Source organism: Corapipo altera, unplaced genomic scaffold, assembly GCF_003945725.1.
Source record: "Corapipo altera isolate COAL_440 unplaced genomic scaffold, ASM394572v1 133, whole genome shotgun sequence".
In the NCBI taxonomy this organism is placed as follows: Eukaryota; Metazoa; Chordata; class Aves; order Passeriformes; family Pipridae; genus Corapipo; species Corapipo altera.
The window spans coordinates 1,753,917-1,771,315 of NW_020884939.1; the positions used below are offsets into that span (position 1 = coordinate 1,753,917).

Consider the following 17,399-nt stretch of genomic DNA (forward strand, 5'->3'; position numbering starts at 1 on the left):
ACCAGAGGCCTGGGGTTGCATTATCACACCTCTCTTTTGGCTGCTTCCTCTCTGTCCCTCACTGTTATGATTGCTTGCTCAGTTTCTCTTTATGTTCACTGTCCCTCTCTCTCTTCCCCCCCCCCCTTCTCTCTCTTTTGCTGGGCAGGGTGAAAAAGGGGACGCTGGCATAAAGGTAGGCATGAGGAATATGTTTCTCTAAGGCGCGGTAGATCACCTGGGAGATAGATACTGCTCCTTGGGCTGATGGATTGCAAGGGGAAGTTGGGTCCGAGGCAGCTCTGTGGGGTATTTAATGGAGTGCACATCTGTGCTCTGATTAACCACAGACAGGCACTCTGAGCTCAGGCAATAAAAGCAGCCTTTATCCGTTCGGTGGAATTCGATTCTTACCAAAGGCATTTCTCTGACTATGAAGCTTGCTAGTGATTTGTTACATCTCTCTATTTGATGGGCTAGGTTGGGGTTTCCTCATAAAATCTGGTTAGCTGACGCATCAAATCCGCTCAAACTCTGCAACTCAGGCTGAGGTTTGGCACCAGGCATTTCTGTCTGTTTCTGGACACTTTTTACAGGCTCATATGGTCTGTGCCCAGATGTTATCTATTTGACTGAAATTTACTGTACCCATATATTTAAAGTATATTACTCAATGTAGGCTGTGCTTAAAACATTACAACACTGGCTAGTGTTCATGGCAGTCAGAGCACACTGTGTCATTCCATACATCTTAAAACATCACGAGGAAAGACCGGTCCTGTAATACTTGGAAAAGCATTAGCTGTGACACGTATATTTCAAGTATCTAGTGCGTGGCATGCAGCTCATTTATCGTGCAGCACATACACTTTCTATATCTTTTCCATCTGGGTGGATTATTGTTTGAAGGGAGAAAAGGCCCCTTCAGAGGTTACCGGGGATGTGTAACATGGAGTTTAAAGAAATATTCTTAGGGAATGCAGGATCTGGGTCCATAGTTGAATAGAACAACAGCAATTGTCTTCCTACAAGAAAACTATACCTCCTCAGAAATACTGAGATGCATGTACAGTCCAAAGGTTCCCTGTGTCCATCTCCACATCAGTGTAATTCCATCAAGCACAAAGGCATCGCTCCTGTTTGTGCCAGTGTGAATAAAGGTGGAATTGCACCCAGAAGTGATGTTTTGGGGCTCAGAGTTTGTTTTCATCTCTCCTGTTAAGCAGAACTGGAGGACTGAAGCTGAGTGTAGCCCGGGGGGAAGGAAAGGCTGGAAGGGGAAGTCATGTTTCACCCCTGCTTATACTGCCATGTTTCACTGCCAGCAGACATTTGCTCTGCTTGTGCACATCTAACCAGCCCTTCACTAGATCTCTGGCAAAGGGCAGTCTCCAGGTATTACAGTGATGTCTCAGGGCCATCCACAGGCAAAAGCCTTCCCTCACTCAGGGTCATGCTGGAGACACACTCTTCCTACTTGGCTCCTTATTCATCCCATGTCACAAAGAGCAGAGATGAAACCGGAGACGCTTTTTTGTGTTACTAAATTGCTGCTCCAAAGGGGCACCTCCCCAGACCCAAAGTGGCATCTTCTTTCACACACAGACTTTAATTTGGTATTGTCAGGATCACTTTTCTCTCGACTTCCTTTCTTTTTGCTCAGAGGAGTTGAAAGGGAAGTGCAGAGGTACCCTTAAATCAGCAGCCAGACCTCACCCAGTAGCAGCTCTTGAGCGTCTGACAGCACGTGCATTTGTTGTCTTCGGAAATTACTTCTTTCTGTTGTCTCCCACCTAAGAGGATTGATTTAGATTCTAGAAGACTTTTAATGCTTCCAATGTTGGATCCAGTTATTTGGGCTAGATTCTAGCTTCTCTTAGCTTTGAGGAGCTCTGGACAAACGCTATTATTCATGGTTTAGCTGTCATGACCAATTTTGCATGGGATATCACTGCTTTGGCTGGCAGTGAAGAACATCTCAGGCCCGAAGAGGTTTGCTAGTATAACACAGACCCCGGTGCTAATTTAACCACCTCTCCCCACCCAGTGACAGATGCAGCACAGTTTAGATTCTCTCAGCTATGGCCACGATTCGTACTTTGATCATGTAAGGACCTAAATCTGTGTCCCATAAAGGTCATTAGCCAGTGATTGTGATCACCTGGGCTTCTTGAATGAGCATTTGACTCACTGCCCCCAGCCTGTCACATGCAGCTTCACTGATGTTTTCTTTTTTCTGAAAGGTCTGTACTATGAGGCTTTTTGTCGTGCTCTGAGGAAGGAGCAATAAATAAAGTGCCCACAGCCTTGCTATATAACCCCCTCATAATCTACCTCTCCCCTCAAGGAGCAATAAGGAAGGGTGTCTGCTTTAATTGGGGGCTAACGAGCTAATCAGCCTGGGGCGTCACTGGCACCCCGTGGGGATAAAGCTGCTCACACCAGGTGGAGGGTAAGCGAGTGTGAGGGGAGAGGTGTAGCCTAACTTTTCGGGAGACATGGGGGAGGTGTTTCCTAAATCGGCGTGAAGCTTCTGAGAGCTGGGAGATGCTGCTGATTGCCTTCCTGGAGCCCACTGGGGACTTGTGGTGGGTGTTTTGCCTTTTGCACCCACCTTTGGTGATGTTTCCGAGCTCTTGGCTTGGCTGCACCCTTCCAGTGCTGCTTTTGATGGGCTGCTGCTGTCTGGCTACAGTGCCCTGTGCAGCTTGGAGGGCACCGGGGGATCACAGAGGGATCAGCCCAGCGGGTGCTCATTGCGCTACAATGGCTTTCAAACACATAAGGGTTTAAAGATGTTTTGGAGATGTTTTTCTCTGGCTCTGGGATTCCATTCTGCTCTTCAGTGGTGCAGTGTCACGTTTGCTGCTCCCACTCTCTAATTAGCTCTAGTGCCTGTGTGATCCTGCCGGTGCCGGGGCAGTGCCAGCGGGCTGAGGCCGTCTTCAGAAAACACAGGGCGGGGTGGTTGCTCTGTAACTTGCCCCCTGTGGGGGGTTACCCTGCTGCCTCTCGCTGAGGGGGCTTTGCTTGTGCAGAGCTAAATAATTAAGCATCTCTTCAGGCAGGCAGTGTTTCCAGGAAAGTCTCTGGGATGAGGAATTACTGTCACAGCCAGAGCTGCCCTGTGGGAATGGTCTCTGCAAACAGCGTGGGTGCCTCCCAGCAGAAAGCATTGGTCTTCTTTGCTTGGTCTCACTAAAAAAAACCAGGGAGCATAATTGGGAAGGAGAGTGAGAGAGTGGTCCCCATTTTCCATTACAAAGCATTCATAACTATTGCTTTACAGCTGAAAATAGGGTAGTTAAGTATGTTGTACAGGGCAGGAGGTGCTCACACTGCCTCGGTTATGTGTATTATGGTATTAGAAGGTATTTTACAAAATATAGTTCACAGGATGGCACAATTACAAACAGTGCTTTTTAAAAAAAGCATACACATACATCCCTGCTGAATAGTCTTTCCAAGCAAGGACTAAACACCCAGAACAAAACAACAACAGCATGCAGATTGCCTGAAGAGGTTTTATTTTCCAGTTATCACCAGACAAAATTCAGGCTAACAGTACGAAGGCAAGCCTTGGATTCTCTGCTTCTCCAGATAAGTTTGTTTGTCCTGTAGTCACTGCAGACTGACTCCCTGTGCCCCTGCAGCATGCCATGCCATGTGGCAGCAGGAATCAGAGACTGTGGCACTCTAGTGGGGTTGGTCATGCTATAAGCAACAGGCTTGAGAGGTGCCACTGAAGGGAAAGGTCTCTGGTTAGGACAGTCAGTTGGGTGAGAGTCAGATGGGGAGAACGGGCCATGTCTCATCTCACCCAGGAGGGTTTCTCATCACCTGTGCCCTGGGCACTCTGCATGGAGGCCTGAGAGGACTCATCTCCTGTCTCCTGCTCTCTTTCTCTGTGTGTCTTGCTCTGCTTCCAGGGGGAGAGAGGCATGCCAGGGCTGCCAGGAAGACATGGCTCTAAGGTACCTTGTAACCAGAGGAGTGATGCTTGTCTGCTTGATCTCACCCTTAACACTCGCCTGTCCCTGATGCACAAGCATCGCCTGGAGTTGTGTGTGTGTCCGTTAGTTAGTGACTGTCCTCAGCTGAGTTATTTCTGCTTCTAAATTGCAAAATATAGGGCCTAATTTATGCAGGGGATAAAGTGTTTTAGCAAGCAAATGGCATGCCCAGTCCAAGGCTGACTTGCAGCATCAGGATCTTAATGCTTTACGCCAGTGAGAGCGGCCAGTGCCAGTAGGGAATTGGTGTTTTGTAAATTGGGGGTCCCAGGTGACTGCAGCAAATGTGGGATCAGCAGGGCCAACCCAGACTAATGCAGCGGTGAATCAGGGTCAGTGTGTGAGCAACCCTGCATGTCTGTGTCTTGCAGTTTAAGTACTAGAGAATAACCTCATCCACACTCACTGCCATCTGAAGGCCGAAGAGTGAGGAACAGGCATCCCACCTGCACTGCAAAAGTCTAACCCAAAGCTGCTTGTTGCACGTTATCCCTTTTCATGGCTCTAGCCTGTATTCACTGAAACCTACTGACCCTGAGACAATCTGGAATGCTTTTTCCCTCCGTTTATTGCATAGAATCCCTGATCTCCATCTTCTGTCCTTGTGTTTTTTAGCTTTTGTCCCCGATTTCTGTTTCAGAAAGCTGAGAGGTATGATCCTGCTGCTCTCTGGCTCCCCACTCCTCCTTGTTTGAACTTTTCCAAGCTCTTTTCACTTTCAACTTGGCTCCCAGTCCTCCTCTCTGCCTTGTGCTACATCCCAGTCCCTCACGTTTCCTGACTTCTAACACCACTTCACTCCCTGCCCTCTCCTTAGTTGACCCTCATATTTGTTTTTGTAACTTGACCTTTATGCCAGGACCTAACTACTACTAATACAGGGCATTCAGAGATTTCAGAGCAGAGGGTTGATAGGGAGACCTGCTTTTTGCATTAGTGCTATCGAGGGCAATGTGGCAGTGCCTATGGGAGCAGCTGCCGGGGGCTCCGAGGCTCCCGTCTGGGATGGCAGGGCAGGCTGGACCCCACTGTCCTGTGGCAGTGCCTCGCTCTGTGCTGCAGAATGACACCTGAGTGGCAGATGTGTGGCTTCAGAGCTCTCCTGAAAATGTTTTACTGCAGGGTTTGTCTTCTGTGATAAAAACAGAATGATGGGAAATAGCAAGGCCAAGGCTCTGGGGTACGAGCTGGCCTTTCTCGAGATGCTCAGGCTGATGTATCTGGGCTCAAGCACTGAACTGGGGGTTTGGTCCTTGGTCTGTCTTTGCATTCCTCAGTTATTTGACACTGTTCATCTTGTTGGCCTTTGCTTCACTTGCAAGACTAAAAGCAGGATGGGGGTGGAAATCTGGTTGTCTTGACTGGGTTGTGCTTTGGAGGAGCTTTCTGGAATGCAGAGCCACTGCCGTAGGTGAGTGACCTGCGCAGGGAAGGAGAGTGTGTGCTGTGTGTTGTTACAGCATTACTTCTGAGTTGTGGAAAGGAAAAGATGTGGATTTTTGCCTTTTTAGTTCCACCTGACTGATACTGTTTTGCTTTTTAAAATTTTGTGTCTGATTAATTTTCAAACAAGGTGTTCCTGTCTTTCTTCTCTGCCAGGGCGCTCCTGGGATGGCCGCTGCAGGGATGAAGGTCAGTTTTACACTGCAGTGCCTTGAGTAGGGCACGGGCTGGGGCTGGGAGAGCGCAAGGCGCTGGAAAATGGTCGGACAGCTCCCACTAAAGGGAAATATCAGAACTGCCATGCCTTTGGCAGAGGTACTGGACCTGTCTCCAGCAGCAGCCCTGCTACCCGGCACCGCTCTCGCAGAGATTAGTGAACTCGGATCATCACAGCCTCCCTCAGCCCCAGCTGCACCCGCAGCCTTGCTCTGCCCCTCTGCACGCACAGCAGGCAAATTCCAGGAGATGAGTCTTGTCTTACTATGCTCCCTGGTACCTGGTAAGCCTCTTGAAGTACTGCAAGGTGATTACTCAGTTTTGTAGAAGCCATTACTCTCAGGTTTGCTGGTTTCTTACAGCAGCCTGGACCCTGGCTAATGAAGATAAACTCCAGGCACAAAAGTCTGCACCTAAAGCATTCTTACGCCCTTATTTACAAGCCCAAAGGCCTCACAGATGAAGGTTCCTTTCTCTACTCTGATAGCTGTAGGAGGATTTGTACTCTCTCCTCTGGCTTTTCACTTTATTTTCCTGTCTCTTCCTCACCAGGGCGAGCCTGGGACTCCAGGAGAAAAGGTACTCTCAGAAGGCTTTACTGTGAGCCTGTACTTCTAGTTGGTTTATGTATCTTTATTTTTTTTTCCCTCCCGGAGCAGCTGAGGGATGGCTTTGTACTTCCCAGTGCCCAAATCCAGGCCCAAATGGCACCTGCTGGTGTAAGCAAAATGGTAATAGGATACAGGGATACCAAGTGAGAGAGGGACTGTATTGCAAACATTCCCTCCTTCCTACTTCTGTCTGTGTGGATGGGAATACCCTCCTCCAGCTGCCTTCCTCCTCTCCTCCCTACTCCACAAAATATGCACAGCATGCTTTGCTTAGTGAATATGTTCCCTCTGTCCCTTCCCCATCCCCTTCTGCCTCCCAGGACTTCTGATCCCACCAGCAGCCTTCCCCTGTCCCTGCAGGGGGCTGTTCAGCTGTGCAGTGTCTGCCCATGTTCTCAGTGTAGCCTGACCTGGTTTGAGTTCCCGGGGCAGGCACAGTACAGAAGTACCCCATCCATGAGCTCTCCATCCCTAAGCAACCACTTTGGCTTGGGAGCAGTTGGCCCCTCTGGTTTGAGGCTGGCTGGGTTGTGTTACAGCGTGTGACAACCACGTAACAGACACATTCTCTGTCTCTTTTCTTCTCCACAAAGGGAGATCCTGGAGTCCCAGGGAGGATGGGCCCCCCAGGTTTGCCAGGGAAGAGGGGGCAGCGGGTAGGACATTGTGTGTTTGGGATGGGTGTCCTGGCAGTGCTGTACTGTGTTCCCTGCGAGCAGGAGCTGGCGGGAGCCTGCTGTGTGTTGAATCATTGTGCTTGCAGGGGATTATGTGTCCTTTGCTGGCTCTTGCCCCCTTGGTGAAGTGTGTTTGCATGTTCCCGCTTGCAGGAGTGGGGGGCTGGTGGCAGGCAGGGCAGCATGAGATGCCTGGGATGTAGTCTTGTCCTGGGAATGATTAAGGACAGTGCCGCCTCTTTTTGACTCCAGAAATAACACTCTACAGAGGGATTCAGTAATCTGACCTCCCTCCTCAAGAAATCTACTGCTTTGCACCTTAGTTCTGGCAGCACAGGATGTTTTCAGTAGCCCTTATGGCCATCTGTATTCAAAATTAGTCCTTGAATGAAAAGTGGGATACTGAGGCAGAATTGGGTATTCACAGAGGCCTGGGACAGGATTAGCCATTATATCTCTACAAAAACCCCAAATGCCCAGCCTTTTCTTTGGATTCTGCAAATGTTTTCACTCTTTCCAGGGATAGAAGCATTAATTTATGGCAGCAATGTGCACGTTCCAGCAGGGGAGGAAAACTGTGGGGGTCTTACATGTGGCTGGAGGCCAAATTACCTTGGAGAAAGGGGTCACTGGGACACCTAGGATTGCCTGAAAAAAAGATTGCTGCTAGTTAATTATTTTCCATGGAACCACCAGTGCATGTCTGTTCCTGGAGCGTTGATGCTCTAGGAGTCTCACTGAGTCCCCTGCATGTCAGATGGGTGCCCTTGAGTTCTGATAAGCAGCACCAACCTCTGCAGGCAGAGACAGGGCTCCAGGAGCCATTGTGGAGAGAGCTGGGCAACGTGTGAGGGGAAGGAGGGTTTGAATTGTTCTGTGTAATCTGTACAAGTTGCTAAGTCTTCGAGGTGTGAGGGTTGAAGGTAAGAACACACCTCTCCCTGGTGATGCATTTGAAACATCTTTTCAGGGTAACAGAAACTTCTGATATCTCTCTCTGTCCTGGCAAAATTCACACTCCCAAACAGGACACTGTGCCTGGAAACCATGGATTTAGCAGCTGGATGGAATGGGGCTGAATAAAACTTAACTTCAGCATAAAGACCACTAATTGAGTTCCAATATTGAAAATATGGCCCAGCTGTCATGGTGAACTAAGCAAAGCCACTTCACCAAGGGAGTGCTGGGTGCCCTCCATTGTTCACTGCCCGTGGCATCCTCTGTGGTGCCTCACATGGCCCAGCCTGCACCCCTTGCTCTCCAGGCGTCATCTTACACCATCAGCTGCTGTCTTAGCCACTTTTGCCACTCTTGTCTTCGCTGCTTTTCACGACCAGTGCGTGTCGCAGAGCTTGGCTGCCAACTGAGATGCTGCACTGCCTGTTTTTTGTAAGAGCATGATGAGACTGGGATTTGGAGCTAGGGAAGAGGAGCAAGGCATGGAGAAAGTCCTGTGTGCCAAATAAAATTTGCCCTGGGCAACAGCTTCTCTGTAAGTATAGAACAGGGAGATCCTGGGCTGAAGGACTGTCAGGGAAATGGGTTTAGCAGACTAGAGCGATAAGGAAGATTCTCGGGGGGACCCTGGATCCCTTTCCTACTCACCTTCCTTTGGAGAGAAATGACAGTGATGTGTAGAGATAGTCAACAGGACAGAAGAAAACATTCACTGCTGGAGGATGTCCTGGCTGTGCCTAAAATAAAATGACTGGGGAGGGGAAGGAGGGTTTGAAACCAGGAGCAGTTCACCCTTTGGCTGCTCCTCCAGGATGAAGAGTCTGCAGAGGCAGCCCTGACCGTGTCTGCTTTGCCAACAGGGCGAGAAGGGACGAGCTGGTGACCCTGGGCTTCCTGGACTCCCTGGGCCAAAGGTTTGTCTCTTCCCTGATATTTTGTTTTTGGTGGGACCACTCTCCTCCCCTTTCCTTCCTCCCTCCTGTGTGGCGCAGCTCTCGCGCTCTTAGGTGACTGTGGCAGCGTGTTCCACAGCACTCAGCTGGATGTTCGTGCCCCAGGGATGTGAGGGGGCACACAAAGGATACCTTTTGGTGAGGAATTCCATGTGCTCATGCATGGGGGAGAGGTTGTGGTCCTGGGGATGGGACCATGGAACCACATTCCAGTAACTCTGTGTTAAAAGCATGACCTCAGATGTAACATGGCATTTCAGCCTCCCTCCAGCTCCAAGGTCCTTGTGTAATGAGGAGATGGGCTTTTTGGGAGCTGCACTGCTGTGCTCTGAGTTGGAAGAGTGGTCTTGTGCTTGGAGAGACCCAGGGCAGGTCAGCTAAAGCTAAGCCTTCAAACTGACCTTTTCCCGGTGCTCTGAGGTTTCTAGATAGAAATCACACCTTTCAAATCAGACTTTCACAAAGTGCTTTTCCTTTGGGCGAGGGGACAGTGCATCGAATGACAGTGGTCATTTCAGGAAGCGGTGTAATGGCAAAGGTTTCCTGTTGCTGCCTTTTTATCTGCTGTGTGCAAGGGATGTGGTGTGCAGGTCTGACTGGCTAATGACTACAGTTCCTGAGAGAGACATTGCAAAGGAAGCCACTCTCAGGTGGTTTTACCAGCTCAGTTTTAACAATACAACACAGCTGTGTTCAGGCTGGAGACCAGGGATGAGGTCTGTGCACAGGCCCTGGGCAGTAAGTGCTGAGCAGCCGCAGGGATGAGGATACCTTTGGCTGCTGGCAGGGCTTGACATGGACCCCTGCAGGACTGGCCTGGTTCCTGGCCAACTCCTGGTTCTGGAGCAGTGCCTTTCTGGGCTATCAAGAGTCCAGCTGATGGACCTTGTCTTGGGCCATGGCTCTTGAACCCAGCAGTTTGGCAAGTGAAATTACAGAGGTGGAGAATCTGATCTGTGACACATGCCTTGTTCTTCTTTGCAAACAGGGAGAGAAGGGAACTGCTGAGAATGCCTTGGTGGGAGCTAAAGGAGAACCTGGCCCTCCAGGTCTGCCTGGACCCCCTGGACCAAAGGTGAGTGTTTTGTTTTTTTTTTCCTTCAGGGACTTGTGTGTTGTGAGGGATTGTGCCCAGCAAAAGGTGTGTAGAAAGGAGCAAAGGTTGCATTCATCTGTGCCCACCTCTGATTACCTGCTGAAGGGATATCAGGTGCTGCAGAGTGTTTTAGTACTGTTGTTCTAAATGCTGAAAGTGATTTGTGAACTGTGTTTCTGGAAGGAAAATACCCTCCTTGTGCTCAAGTAACTCCCCTCTAGGCTCTGTGAGAAACCAGTCTGAACACTCCCTCTGCACTGGGTAGAACAGAAGGGCTCCTGGTGGGAAGTCGTGGCAGGAGATTTGGGCTTCCCAAGGAGAAGGGGGCACAGCAGGGCCTCTTGGCTGGTGCAGTTCTTCCTCCTAGAAATGCAAAGCCAAAGTCAAGTCACCCCTGGTCCACACAACACAAACCCATTCCTTTCCCTTTCTCTTCTACCAGGGAGAAGCTGGTGACGTTGGCCGGCCTGGTGCTGCAGGGTCACAGGGAGAAAAGGTACAGAGTTTCTACATAAACCAACTCCAGGTTCAGAGGTTCAGTAGCTGCAAGTTTGTTCCCACATGTTCAAAATTTACTGGAAAAGGAGAATTTTTAAATTAAGCTGTCAAGCCCAGACTGTTCCAAAGGACCAGCACAGAATGATTCCTGGAGTTTGAGCAAGTGAAGGGGCAGGCTCTGTTGACAGCATATTCTTCTTGTTACAGGGGGAACGTGGTTCACCAGGAGACCAGGGACCCATGGGCCCAAGGGTAGGTGTTCCTTCACTAATGAGGAGTTTGGGCCCTTCAGAGGGGTCTGAGGATAGTTGGGGCCATACTGACAGTCCAGAATCAGGTCTTCCTGTCACTAAAATGCTCATAGCTGGGCAATGGCTAAGTTTGAGACAGGCCATTTATTTCTCCACTCCGTGTCCCACCTTTACATTAGAAGGAAAAAGTCTTCCAAGCCATCTCAGTGTGGCTCGTTTGTAGGAGGAGGTGGGTTTGGACATCCCAGTCTGAACTCAGGCCCTTGGGCTATGAGAGAAGGGCAGCAGGAGGGTGCTTGGTGCGTGCCCGAGTCCAACAACTGGTCAAAAATCCAGTTCCTGGATTCTGGCTTCAACTGCACCTCTTCCCAGACTTGAAAGCTTTGATGGTCAAGGCATGATGATCTGGGCTGGGCTGGCTGCACTTCTGTAGTGTTTCCTACCCTACAGAAACTTTCTGTAATAAACAAAGAACTGGACACTGATGAAATGGGTCCCACTGAGCCCCATTTTCAGGATGAACCACAGCTCTGAGCACCCCAAGGGAAGGGCAGTCCCAACCCCTGGCTAAAGAGGTGGTACTTTGCAGGGCCCCAAAGGAGAGCCTGGGAAGGATGAAATTATGGACTATGATGGGAACATCAGTGAAGCTCTCCAGGTGAGCAACTGCCCTCCTGTCCTGTGAGGTGACTGCTGGATGCTTTACAATTTTCCAGGGGATGCAGGCAGCTGGGAACAAGGTAGAACTGCTTCCTCAGCAGTAGCAGCAAAGGGAAGCACTTGGACTATGTGCCATAGTCCCCGCCATCCCACAGCTCCCTGCATGTAGTGTTTTTGTCAATACCTGGGCACCTTGCTGGGCTGATGGATTAACACCAGTGGGTGTAGAGGTCATGTGAATCCCCTCAGGAGTGGCCTATGGTGTGGGATAGGTGGTGAGTGAAGGTCACCAAAGCTTCCTGGGAAGTGTGCACTGAGGATGAGCAGTGAGTGAGTGGCTGTGTCCAGCTCTGAGTTAGCCTGGGTTCCACTTTGGAAAAGGGGAAATTGTAGAATAACAGCTCTGTGGGACTCAGAGTGAGGGTTTTTTTGCTCTTGTAAATTCCGTAGGTTCCTTGCTCACTTAGACCAGTGTTACATTAGTGGAGAAGAAACTACCTCCAGGAAAAAGCTTAGTTTTCTGATAACTGTTTTAGTTTTTAATTTTAATTTTTTCCTGTATTTTCCTAGGAAATAAGAACATTGGCCTTGATGGTGAGTTCTGGTCTTTGCTGTGGGGTTTTGCACGAGTAGCCTTATGCCCATCCTAGGCAGAAGGCCTGACAATTTAGATGCAGCTAAAATGTTTGGCCTTTGCTCTTGGGAGATAAAGCTGGGGCAGCTGACAGCTGAAGGGAGAGCTCATCTTGCCTTCTGATCTTGAATTCTAATCAGGACTTTGATCTCTTTGCTTTAAGACTTAATACATGCTGCTGAGAACAGTGAGTGCTCAGAAGGAGCAGGGAAGAGCAACTCTGAGGACTTTCCACTGCTTGGCTTCCCAGCCAAATAGGATTTTAGGAGTTCCTTGAAAAATTCCCTGTGATTTCCCTTTAAACTCCAGAGAGCCTTTGGGTTTCAAAACACAAAAATAAAAACCCTGTTGATAATATGAAAATGAACTTTTTCTTTATCTAGGGACCCCCAGGACTTCCAGGTGTGGCTGGACCTCCAGGGCCACCAGGACAGAAGGTACTGGCTCAGTTCAGCACTTGCAAAGCTTAAGGAAACACAGGAGTAGCCCAGGAAGAATTCCCACCCACAACTCTTCCCTGTGCTCCTATCTCCCTGTCCAGCACTCTTGAACTGTCCTGCTGGCCTCTACCACTCCTCCTCATGCACTATATCCTGAAAATCTCTTTTCCCACAATGATAATGCCTTATCCAAAAGATGAAGGATCCTTTCTACTTTCCCTCCCCTTCAGAGAGCAGCTTGTGGGAACTGCATTCTGTGGGATTGTGTCGGTTGGGGACTGTGTTACAGTACTGGGGCTGTGAACTGGCAGTCAGGATCAACAAGACATGGAAAATGCTCAGGCAGTCACACAATGTATTGTTTCAGCAGAGGCTTCCATGCTTTATTTTCTATAAAAAATAAAAACCCCCAGGTTTTCCCACGCTTTTTTCCTGTGACTAGTCCCTGCAGTCATTTCTGCAATGCCTGTCCTTCATTGTCACAATGGAGGAGTCACAACAGCTCCTTTCAAACTGCCAGAGTAACAATTCTGTGTTTCAGGGTGAAATTGGCTTGCCAGGTCCTCCAGGCCATGATGGAGAAAAGGTAAGGCATGATGCTCTTCCCTTCAGTGGCCTTACCTGGAGTCAGTGTGTTCCACCTCTGTCACTGACAGAGCACAGTTGCTTTTCCCACAGGGGAAAACAGTATTTTGCTTGACAAAAGTGAGCATTAATGGCTTATCAATGTCCTAACATTTGTCACGGCAATGCTACTTTGTCCTGTCTCCAAAGGGCATAGCCATGAGGGAGAGGATGAGCGCTGGGAGAGGCTCTGGGCCAGGCAGGAGTAAACTTTCTCTTATCTGTAAAAACTTCACTTTGTGTTGTGTGAATTTTTTTTTAGGGACCACGTGGCAAGCCTGGAGAAATGGGCCCCCCTGGCCCTCATGGACTGCCAGGAAAGGATGGACCCCCTGGAATAAAGGGAGAGCCAGGCCATGTCGGGGTCAGAGGAGAGAAGGGCGATAAGGGAGAACCAGGACAAACGGGCTCACCGGTGAGTAAACCAAGGCCTCCCAGACTACTGGTTGCTACCCAGGTTATGGGCAAGGCCCTGGGACTCCTTGGGCACCTCCGAGCCCCTCCGAGGTGGGTACTGCTGTGTGAAGTGTGACACTACAGAAGTGAGATCCTGGCATCTGGTAGATGTGCTCTCCCCGCTGCCTGCCCTGCTCTCTGGGCCCTGTGTCACTGCCTCAGCTTGCTGCCTGGCATGTTACTGGCACTGACTCTGAGCAAGGAGGCTGAGGCACCAGTACGCCCCATCCTGGGAGGGCACCTGCATGGGGTAACCCGTGACATCCTGGCCACTAACAGGGGCACAGTGCCCGGGCTCCCAGCTTGTCTGTCACAGCTTCTGTGTCCCCAGCACTGCTCAAGGACAACGACTTCCTGCCTCTCTATAAGATCACTAGGATAAAACCCCTGCTGTCTCAACAGCTGGCTGTTGGGGAGTGATTCCTAGCATGGATTCCAGCAAACTGCATAACCACGAGCAGAACATGGAGGCAGGAAAGCAGTGCCCCATCCCTGCTCTGGGGACGGGCACATCCACAGTGGCAGGAGGATGTTCAGCCATTTCCTCGTCCACTTCCAATACTAGTGAAGCCCAGCATTTCCCCGGGCACCTGATAGATGTCTGGGGTTTTCAGGGAGCTCTTGGGATGGCCAGAGCCAGTCTTGACTCCTGCAATGGTGTCTTGTGTGTCTGTCTGACTTAGTCTTGCAAAAAATCCACAAATCTTTCTTGATCCATAGGGTCTAGATGGCCCCACTGGAGAGAAGGGCGAACGAGGTGACCAAGGGATGCCAGGACCGTCAGGATTGCCAGGTCCCATTGGACTTCCAGGATTGACAGTAAGAATGGGAAAGACAGACTGCTCTTTCCTGCTTGGTAAAGAGAAAACAGAGCTGCACAGAGCAGCACACAAGGGTTCATTTCCCAAAGTGCTGAGTATCCTGGGAGACTCAGAGCCCTACCCTTAATTAGGTGTCACAGAATGTCCGTCTGGTCTCCAGCAGCAGGCAGGGAATGTGGAATACGTGGTCTGCTCACGCTCCTCCCTGAAGGAGCTGCTGCTGGCCAGCACATGGGTGGTTCACAGACTGCTTCTGGTGGAGGGAGACTCCAGAGCAAAGCCAGTGGTGACAGGGTCTGTTGTTGTGTGCAGGGAGAGAAGGGTGAGCCTGGGGAACATGGAGACAAAGGAAATCCAGGAGAATCGGTAGGTCACCTTTCTCATGTTTTTTCTGCAATCTGGGCAGCTAGGGAGGGACGATTTGTCAGCAGAGCTGCTGGAAACAGGCACGTCCCACCCTCTGGTGACACCCCCTCACTGAGGACAGCAAGGCCTCGGGACTGGATCACCAGCCACCTCTAGCTCCTGATGCCCCCCTTTCCCTGACACAAGAACAATCTATCTCACAACCAGTAGTCAATAAGGACTGCCTGGGGTAGAACAGAAGATCTTGGAAAGTGTAACAAATATTTTCCTCAGCATTTGCAGTATAGGGGTTTCTTAGCAATACTTGCATATATATATACACACACACAGATATGTTTAGGGTTTTTTCAGTAGATTTTAGGGTTCTTGAATTTGCCCACTCTCCCCTCAGAACTCACCCCTAGGTTTTAGAATGCCCTGCAGCAAGGAGTCCCACAGGCTGTCGACATGTGTGGAGCTAGCCACCTTCTTCCCTATCTTTTGCTCTTTGACCCTGTGCCTCCTTGTGTGAACTGTGGTAGAGTAGTGAAAGCGGACATTTCTTTGGCAAAAACCTCACTGCTTTCTCTCCTCCTAAATATTTGCAACTGCTGCATAACCCTCCCCAGCGTCCTGCTGCTGCTTCCCAGTCGCTCTGTCCTGGATTGCTGCTGCTTCCAAATGCAGTCCTTAGGGGGAGTCCAGGTTTCCCAGCCCAGCAGAGCTGTGCTGCACCTTGTGCCCTGTCTACCTTTGTCTCTAGGGCAGCACATTGACGGTGACTTCTCCTGGTTTGCTTTCTAGATATCTGGCCCCCCCGGACCCCAAGGTCCTCCTGGACCTCCAGTAAGTTTTGAGTGATTCACCTCAGGAGCAAGGCACTGGGAATGGGGGGGATAGAGTGGGAAGTGGCTGGGGAGGATTCTGTGTGGAGAAAACAGGCAGAACCAGTGCAGTGCTGAAATGGGAACAAGTATCACTTCCAAACCCACCCCCAGGGTAGGTCAGAGCTATGGTGGGCTGGGTGGGCAAAGAGAGGGGGTTATGTTAGTCTCAGATGAAAGGGAAGACAGTAGTAAGATGGGATGATGGGATTAAAGGGATCAACTGCAGAAATGGTCTTAATAGCACACCTGGCCCCCTGCCAGGGTGTGCTTGGCAAGAGCCTTCTTGTTACCAGATGAGAACAGTACATGAAGTGCCCGTGACACAAATAAAGATGCCTCTGTGCCCTCAGAAAGCGAAAGCTCTGTACTGAACACTGAGCTGGGATTCCTGGAGTTTAAAGCCCATCCTGAAACATTACTCATGTCTTGTCTCTCATCCCAAATACAGGGTCTTCAGGGCCTCCCAGGACCTAAGGTAAGGCTGCAAAATATTACATCCTGAAATTTAACTGAAGTTGTCCTAGGTGTTAGAATTCCCTTCAGTAACAACTTCCTAGTGTTCAAATAGTACTTTTCTTCTATCTTTGTAAGAGGACAAATCCTTCTGGATGTTTTCTTGAAGGAAATGGATTAGAAGCTCTCACTTTAGGGCCCAAAGGGCTGATCGTTCCCTCCAATTTTCACCCAGAGAAGTGGGAAGTCACTGGTCCATGGAAATCTTCCCATGAGAACACAGTTGAAATCTTTGCCTGAAGGGTCAAGATCTGTACAGCAGGATGAACATACATCATACATCCCTAAGTAACTGACCTGTAGCTTGAAAGGAGCCTTAAAATTACCCTGTACGTTCTGCTGTAAAGCACTTGAGAACTTCCCTGTCCTTGGTAGTGAGAATCTTTTTAACCTCCGTCTAAATGCTCAGCCCACACTATTGCTTTGCCTGCTGTAAAACAGCTCCTAGACAAAAAATTGTTCAAGGAGAGCTGCATCTTTCCTCTGACATTCTGGGCAAAGATTGAAAAATGTGGCAAACATCTTAATTCTTCTGGTTATCCTCAGTATTTGGCCACCAGCACTGTTTGAGTTGCTGAAGGGGATGGTGTCCTTATCCTGATTCTCCTTTCCTCCAGATGTTATTACAGACATGGTAATCTGTGTGGTCTATAACTCAGTAGCCACTGCTATCAGGTGGCTGGGAGACTTGTGTAAGAGACTGTGCAAACTTGCTTCTTCTGACACTTCTGTCTCAAAATAATGTCTTAAAATGCCTCATGAACAGGAATGAGGGGAAAGAAGCTTTGGGTTACACTTCGAGTTTGTGAGAAAAAAATTATTAAACGTATTGTTTTGTTTAATATTGCTATATTGTTCATAATACAGAATTTAAAAAATATAGTTGGGAAAGGAATGATGAAATTATTTTCCCCAAATGTTTAAACTGATGCCTTTGCATTTACAAAAGTCTTTGCAAAGATGACTTCTGCATGATTTTTCTTTGAAGCTTGTAGACACCTGTCATTCACTTTTAATGAATCCACATCTTAAAATGTAAACCTGCCCTATCAGATAACTTCTGGTTATTTGTCTATAAATATATATACAGCAACAACAGCAGGGAGAGCAGCACAGGAGTGAGCCCAGTTCCCCTTTCAACATCTTTACTCAAAGGGCTTGGATCTCCCCCATCTGCCATTAACTTAGAACAGGTGCTCACACAGGGGGAATTTGACTGACAGTGGTTTTCTTCAAATTGGGCTGAGAATTGGGCTAAAGCATTACTCTGGTGCCTCTTGTATCCCCCCTGCTGCTCCGGGGCTCTCTGAAGGGAGGAATGTTTG

General features: G+C 49.3%; 1 protein-coding gene across 16 annotated transcripts in view; it reads left to right on the forward strand.

Moving 5' to 3' along the window:
* The window catches only part of COL13A1 (collagen type XIII alpha 1 chain), an 87,510-nt gene that overhangs the window by 55,639 nt on the left and 14,472 nt on the right, over nt 1-17,399 (forward strand). For 6 of the 16 annotated variants that reach the window (XM_027661001.1, XM_027661000.1, XM_027661005.1 and 3 more), the window contains 18 exons: nt 149-175; nt 3,909-3,953; nt 5,592-5,624; nt 6,204-6,230; nt 6,856-6,918; nt 8,757-8,810; nt 9,838-9,924; nt 10,388-10,441; nt 10,651-10,695; nt 11,284-11,352; nt 11,925-11,948; nt 12,372-12,425; nt 12,970-13,014; nt 13,315-13,467; nt 14,229-14,327; nt 14,642-14,695; nt 15,479-15,520; nt 16,010-16,036. In XM_027661001.1, coding sequence (XP_027516802.1) covers nt 149-175; nt 3,909-3,953; nt 5,592-5,624; nt 6,204-6,230; nt 6,856-6,918; nt 8,757-8,810; nt 9,838-9,924; nt 10,388-10,441; nt 10,651-10,695; nt 11,284-11,352; nt 11,925-11,948; nt 12,372-12,425; nt 12,970-13,014; nt 13,315-13,467; nt 14,229-14,327; nt 14,642-14,695; nt 15,479-15,520; nt 16,010-16,036 — 1,002 coding nt within the window. The remainder of the gene's footprint in view (nt 1-148; nt 176-3,908; nt 3,954-5,591; nt 5,625-6,203; nt 6,231-6,855; nt 6,919-8,756; nt 8,811-9,837; nt 9,925-10,387; nt 10,442-10,650; nt 10,696-11,283; nt 11,353-11,924; nt 11,949-12,371; nt 12,426-12,969; nt 13,015-13,314; nt 13,468-14,228; nt 14,328-14,641; nt 14,696-15,478; nt 15,521-16,009; nt 16,037-17,399) is intronic. The other 10 variants (XM_027661012.1, XM_027661011.1, XM_027661008.1 and 7 more) reach the window with 9 other exon arrangements.